Below are 8026 nucleotides of genomic sequence, written 5' to 3' on the forward strand. Positions count from 1 at the left end.
TTTAAAATTTTTAGTTAGGTCTCTATATTTTTTTTCTTTTTAATTGGATCTCTATACCAATTTTTTTTCAATTAGCTCTCTCTTAATAGTAATTGGCTTAATTTTATAGGGACTTAATTAAAAAAAATAGTGCAGGAACTTAAATAAAAAAAATATAGAGATTCAATTAAAAAAAATTAGTGTAATAAGGACTCAACTAAAAAAAATACAAAGATCTAATTAAAAATTTTACAAAATTATAACCAACAGAATAATTAAACTAAAAAAATATCTATTCCCCTAATCAAATCCTTGTTAGTTAGTATATTTTGATGTTCTAAAATACTCTTGCAGTTTTTTGTTTATACTCCGAACCATTTAATATCTAAACTCCAAAGTAAAAATTCTCCATAAATTATTGGTATGGAATATTGCGTATTAAATATATTAAATAAAATATAATAATAAGAACTTTATAATGCAAGATGTGCCCCTAGCTAGATCTCTTACTTTTCCAAGTATGCAAATAAGACAAATACATGATAAGCTTGAAAAAGAAAATCTTATAAATATAAAAAGGAATATATATATATATAGATCCAAATCAATTTATTGTATAATTTAATAATGATTTTTTATTATTTTTTTAAATCATGTCACTATTTCTTTTCTTTGTTTTTAAATTATGCACCTTGATGTAAATCAAATGTCTGTTAAATTCTTTGAATTTTGTCGTATATGGTAGCGCCAAGCTAATTATTTTATTGCAGCAACACGACAAAATGCCTGCCTCTTTTTTGTCAATAAAAGCCAAAAGCAAACAAAAAGAAATCCTCTCAAGATTTCAGTTTATTTTTTAAATAACACTATGTGTACATCAGTCATATATTGATTTTATATAATTTAATAAATTTTCCCTAAAAAATTGTTTATTCACAATTAAATTAATATAAGTAATGAAAAGATGAAATTTCTATATATGGTTGAGCTTTAATTTAAATATGTTTTATAGGTCCTATAATTATTATGTATAATTTTTATTTAGTCCACTCTTTTTTTTTTGGCTTTTGAAATCTCTCTTTTTTTCCGATTAATTATTTTGATTTTTTTTGTCTGCATCGTCTAAATTTATAGTTAAATTGTAAAGATATAAAAACTAAAAATTTTTGCTGTAAAGATGAAAGAAAAAGTTTTGATATTTACAGGACCTAAATCAATTTTCTTAGAAAACCAATTTTTCTCAACAGACAATTAGCTAACATTTATAAAAAAAAAAGAAAAAAAACTAAAACAAGGCAAAAATGTTATTCATATTATTTTGTATAAATTTATATATCCTATTATTGTATTGAAACCATAAGCGTAGAGATAAGTTTTTATGTTGATTCGTTTACATATTTTTTCTATTGGCTTATGGTGATGAGGTATAGTGAAAGCTAGCTTGTGGTGGAGAAAATAAAATTGTTCCCTTTTTGTTTTTATTGAGTAATACTTTTTTCAGAATAACTTGTTCTTTTCTTTGTCTTTTTCAACCATATTATTCTTCTCATTTCTCAAAATCCTAAACCGACACAACTTAGTCCAATTGCCACCCCCTTACGACAACTGTACACAATTTAATAATAATAATAATAATAATAATAATAATAATAATAATAATAATAATTAAAATTTTATATAAAATTTTCAATTTTTTCATATGCATATCTCTAGTCCAAGACCACTAATTAAGAAGGAAAAAAAAATCCGCCACAAAAAATGATACATTAGTATCTCACATTGTTTTAATATTAAGAATAATCTAATTAATCTTAGCATAATAGATTTGATATGCTATCTCCAAACATAAGTAATTATGATATAAATACATATGGTCCTAGGATGATTAAATCTCTATAGTAAACCAATCAAAGTAAGAAGCAATCAAATTAAAGCCACCCTAAAGTTTTGAAAAAAATAATAATATGGCCACTCTATCTGAGGCCTATAGAGAGCATCCTCTTCACCTTAGACACATTATCCCTTTAGACTTTTCTTCAATTCAAACCTTACCTGATTCCCACGCATGGTTTCATGATCATGATCGCGATTCTGTTCCTGATCAGAATCGCGACCATGATCATAATGATGATGGGGGAATTCCATCCATACCCATCATCGATCTCGCGGATCCGAATGCAATGGAGCTCATGGGGATGGCATGTGAGAATTGGGGTGCCTTCCAATTGAAGAACCATGGTGTTTCAATGAGTGATATTGAAGAGGTTGAGAAAGAAGCTAAGAGGTTCTTTGATCTTCCAACGGATCAAAAATTGAAGGCATTAAGATCACCTGGTGGGGCCACAGGGTATGGAAGGGCAAGAATTTCACCATTTTTTCCAAAGTTCATGTGGCATGAAGGTTTCACCATCGTGGGTTCTCCTTCTTCAGATGCTAAGAAGATTTGGCCTAATGATTATCAAACGTTTTGGTAAGCATACACACAAATTTTCATGCAATTCCCATGCAACGTACACAATTATTTGATTAGTTAAAATCTTTACAATTGTTTGCCACTTTTATTCTTTGAGTTAGTTTTTTGTAGTTTAATTAGTTTTGCTTAATTATACTAATATGGTATTAGAGCTGGTTAACTTAATTCATCTAATTTTTTCGTCTTTTTAGAATTTGAATTTAGAAGATTTATGATTTATTCAGTCATATAATCATATCTGTTCAGTTATAGTCTTATGAATTTCTTCATCTTTAGAGCTCGAATATAAAAATTTGTAATTTTTGTGATTTTTCATTCATCAGTCAAATCTAATTAAGCTAGACGAATTTTTTTATCTTTTTTTATTTATTATTTAGTAAATTCATTAAACATAAATTTTTAAGTATTCATCGGTCTAAAATCAATAACTAATTTATTTTTTAGTGGATAAAAAATTAGCTGTAAAATCTACTGCATACATATTATTGCTCCTAAAGTAAATCAAGTTGAAAACATGAGACTTAACTAAATTGAATATCTATCACTTATATTAGGTCTACAAATTAAATCTCTCCATAATTTATTTGCACTAAGCCCACTAATAGTTTTTATTGGGCCACTTTACATATGTCTTCACTCCAAAATCTTGTCTAACTTTGAGTGAGAAGGAGTGTATTAAAATCCCAAATCACCTGTGAATATGGTTTTAATAATAATAATAATAATAATTTTTATAAGTAATCCACAATTCTCACCTTCTCTCTCTTAATATAAACTGATATTAGTATAATAGATGAAAGAAAACGAGGGAGACATTTAGAGAAATTTTTAGGTAAGTTAGAGAAGAAGCCATAGAAATATTGTCTCGGGAGTTTCTTTTTTATTTTTGTAGAAAGGGGTTATTTTGGTAAAAATGGACCAAAAATATTTTCTGAAAAATTAGTATGGTTAAGTAATTAGCATGTGACACATAAACTAGTTTTTACTAATTTTGGTTTAGCAAACAAAATCAAGTTTGACCAATACTAAAATCGATCTCCTACTCATTTCTTTTCAAATAAAATTCGATTTGATCAAATAATAAAATCTCTTCATATATTACATGTTCATAGTTCTGTTATGAAATTATTTCTCTCAAAAATTTAAGAGAAAGTAAATGAATGGTTATATCTCTAATACACACCTCTTTAAATAATAGTCGTTTTTCATTTAAATTTGCTTGATTTTTTTTATAGATCTTTTTTCTTTTCTTATTTATTTTATGCTATTTTTTTCTCTCTTTCGAAGAATAATAAAAATCGAACTCTATACTTTTTGTCTATAACAACTTATATCATATTATGAAATTATTTTTTTTAAATTTAAACTAATAAAAAAATATATAAATAATTATATCTCTAACACGTTAAATTATACTACTTCATAAAAAATATTTTTACTCCACTTTCATGAGAGAAACGACTCTTTCTAGAGTTGCAAGCAGGGGAATTTGAATTTTAAATTCAACATGAATGTTGTGTTTTTGCTTTTAGTTTTGGCTTCTTTCTCTTTCAGTAATAATAATAAATAAAGGAGAAAAAAAAGAGTTATATATTGTTTTGTCCTTATACAATTATAAGCTAAATTAGATCAAATTAAAGTATTGCAAATATTCCCACTATCACATGCCATACAAAAAAAGGTCATTTTCTTAAAAAAGTTAGTTAAACAAAAAACTACAAAAGTCTCTGAAAACTTCAACTCTCAAAGCAAATCTTATCTTTGAGAATGGTATAAACAATAAACAATATATGGCAAATGTCTTTTCTTTTGTATGTTTCTTTTTACATAAAATGATAGAACATCATATCAAACACAAACAATATATAAATTATCAAATGTTTTCTCAACATAAAATATTTATTGTTAGGTTTTGATATTCTACAAAATCTCACACCTTATTGGCTTTGTGTATATGTCATGTTCATTGTCCTTATTTGCCATACAAGCAATAGGGAATCATAATTAAGACCTTCAAATTATGTTTTATATATAAACTATGTTTAATAAGATATCAACTACACCTAATAGAGCCAAAACTCTTCAATAATTTATCCTGATAGAGAGTACACATGGCCGAGCCACACGTTATAGTAAAGGGGGGCCAAATTTCTATGTTGTTTTAGTAACGTCTTTTTTATCCTTAAAAAAAAAAAAACTTGGTATACATAAACTAATGAAATTAACAACCGCTATCATGTATTTAGGTAAAGGTAGTACATGGAGTTGATAACTGAGAATCGTTAAATGATTTGACTGATTTAACTAAATTTTTATTTAACGGTTTTCAGCTATCAACTTCACCTGAATTTTCACCTTACGTGAATATAAAATTAGTAAAAAACGATAAATACACTTTAAATAGGCTAGTATATATATATATATATATATATATATATATAATATATATATATATATATATATATATATTCAAACATATCTTTACACTTATTTTAAAAATAGAAAATTATAATACACAATGCAAATAACTAGATACAAAAATTTTATGGTTATCATTAATTTTTGTGTATATATTTTTGCATGTCATAGGCATATATGGATTTCTTTGGATAAATTTATTTTAGTAATATCCCAAATAAACTCTTAATAATTTTTTAGTTGAATAATTTAATTTTTAACAAATTTTAATCACAAAATCCGTCACCAACATTTTATTTTATTAGAAATATTTATCCCACGTGAAATTTTGGTAAAAAGTTAAATAATTCGATCTTGATCGTTATTTAATAAATATATGTATAAGAATTTTAGAAAAATTTTAAATTATTAGATTAGTCTTTTTATATAAACAAATAACTTTACGTGAGAACTGATTTGTTAAACGAAATAAAATTTAAGAACTGATTTGATAATTAAAATTTATTAAAGACTTAAGTTTCCGACTAAAAATTTTTTAAGAACTGATTTGAGGTATTATTTTTTTTTAAAAAAATTATCCTCTTATTTAATCATATTTTATCATATTAACAAATACAATTAAGTTTTACACTCGTTAAATCCTATGATCTTGTAAAAAAAGGTTAATAATTAATTAATTATACAAATATACTATCAGTGAATCAAAATCAAATTTTACAGGTGTTCTCTATATTATGAGTTTCAATTTGAGAAATTAACTAATAATAAATTGTTGTTAATGTGCAGTGATAAGATAGAGATCTTTCAAAAGCAAATGAAGGCACTAGCTGAGAAACTAACAAGAATGATATTCAACTTGTTAGAAATTCCAGAGCAAGAAAAAAAGTGGGTTGGTTCAACCAACTCGAATAACGGAGCCATTCAACTAAATTTCTACCCGGTTTGTCCTGAGCCGAACCGGGCCATGGGTTTAGCCCCTCACACGGACACATCCCTATTCACAATCCTCCACCAAAACCAAACCAATGGCCTCCAAATTTTTAAAGAAGGGAAGGGTTGGGTTCATGTAAACCCTAACCCTAATTCCCTTATTGTTCACACCGGTGATTTCTTGCACATTATTTCTAATGCAAGGTTTAAATGTGCACTTCACCGTGTGGTTGTGAAGAGGACAAAAAAACGTTACTCTGTGGCTTATTTCCATAATCCACCATTGGATTATGTGATTTCTCCATTGGTGGTGAATGATGCAAGATTTCGTAGGGTTAGTGTGAAGGAGTATTTTGGGATTAAGGCAAAGAATTTTGGTGAAGCACTTTCTTTGATTAGTACTAGCTAGCTAGCTAATTACAAGGATTATTGAATTCAAATGTGTTCATTATTAAGCTCCAATTAGGTGTTTTTTCATTGTAAAATAATAGTTTTTTATTCTCTTGTGTTTTTTTTATCTAAAAATAGGAGTAAAACTCAAATTTGAGACTTTTAAATGAGTATGATGAAATTATACCGTTTGAGTTATAGGTCGTTAGTATTTATTCTCTTATGTAAATATTAAAAAAAAATTAATTTATTATATATCATTAATTTTTTCTGTTTAATAATGTGTCATGCCATCATTAAGGTTGCATTTGTTTATAGGGATAGGACACTAAAACAGAGACACAGAAACATAAAATTGTGTTTGAAAAAGGAGATATGGACAGAACAATGTGTCTAGAGACACACAATTAGTGTATTTTGTAATTATATTTTTTATTTTTTTTCATTATTCTTATTAATTTTTTATAATTATATTTTTTATTATTATATTTTCTATCTCAAATTTTTTGAATGAAAAAAAATAAAAATAAATTAAATTTTCATAATTTATTCTAGTTTATCATGAAATATAATATAAGAACATAAAATTTTGTGTTTCTGTTTTTCAGTATCTTGTCTTATTCTATTCTCAATGTCTTATTTTATCCAGTATTTAAAAACAAACACAGCCTAAGTCATAGGAGAGACCATTTAAATAAAAATTTTAATTTTTACATAGATTATAACTAAAAAATTGTAATAGGGATCAAAATATATAAAATTCGTAAATTTTGTTGTTATGATATTATTTATTCTAAGAGTTTAAATCGATAAAAAGAAGTATATGATAATTTTATATTTAACATGTTTTTTAAATAAAGAGTTTTTTTTAATTTATTTTAATTTTTATATTTTTTTTTAGAGATAACAAAGATTAAATATATTGAAAAAGATTGCTTCTGTCGTCGGAAAAAAATTAAAGTTGTCGCCGACTCATGGTAGCAAACTAGCAATTGGATAAGTAACAATTTTACTTTTGACTTTTCATAAACACGTGTATGATAAATAACATAGAAACCATGTTTATTTGAACCATTTTTGAAATTTGGGGCGTAGAGAAGAATGAGGCTGTAGAGAAACAGAAAAAAATTGTGAACTCCGTATTATATTTTTGATAATATTAGAGATAATAATTTAAAATTATTTATTTAATTTAAATATTTATAATTTTATATATATAATATTTAATTAGAAAATCAATCTAACATAATTTAAAATTATTTTATTTTTTATTTTAATTTTCGTTAAAATAATTAAATAATATTAAATATATATATAAATATATAATTAACTAACTATAGATATTACATAATAAAAAATATTATTTATACAGTATTATCGAAAACAAAAAAAAAAGGCTTGAACAGAAATATATCTAAAAAAACGTGTAGGAATTTTCCTTAGTGCAAAATTGATGTCCTACACGTAATTAATGTAACTAAAGTTTTAGCGTGTGACGTGCAACACTAAATCTCTCTCGAATAGTGATTAATCTAATTTCACTATGTACACTTTTTATAGCTTTAATCTTACATCAGATACAGTAGTTAATTATTAAGTGTGTAATCTTTTTCACGTTCTTTCTAGTCTCATCTAAATCTTCTACGATGTGAAATTATGTTTTAGAAGATCAATTAAAAAAATATTTCATTTCAATGCTTCAAATTCGTTTTTTTTTAATTAAATTTTAATTTGATCTAATTTTATAAATTTATAATATTAATAATTAATTAAAATTTTTATATGTATATTTTAATATTACTTAACATACTATATTAATAAATTTTAAAACCAACA

The 8026-nt window shown here is 25.0% G+C and overlaps 1 protein-coding gene across 1 annotated transcript; it reads left to right on the plus strand.

The window, feature by feature from the left end:
• Positions 1-1836: 1836 nt before the first annotated feature.
• LOC112707838 (gibberellin 3-beta-dioxygenase 1) lies at positions 1837-6390 on the plus strand. Its single transcript, XM_025759832.3, has 2 exons — positions 1837-2449; positions 5657-6390. Exons 1-2 carry the CDS (start codon positions 1944-1946, stop codon positions 6207-6209), a joined length of 1059 nt encoding a protein of 352 aa, XP_025615617.1. The 5' UTR covers positions 1837-1943; the 3' UTR covers positions 6210-6390.
• Positions 6391-8026: the final 1636 nt, after the last annotated feature.

This window comes from Arachis hypogaea, chromosome 8 (genome assembly GCF_003086295.3).
Source record: "Arachis hypogaea cultivar Tifrunner chromosome 8, arahy.Tifrunner.gnm2.J5K5, whole genome shotgun sequence".
Taxonomy (NCBI): Eukaryota; Viridiplantae; Streptophyta; class Magnoliopsida; order Fabales; family Fabaceae; genus Arachis; species Arachis hypogaea.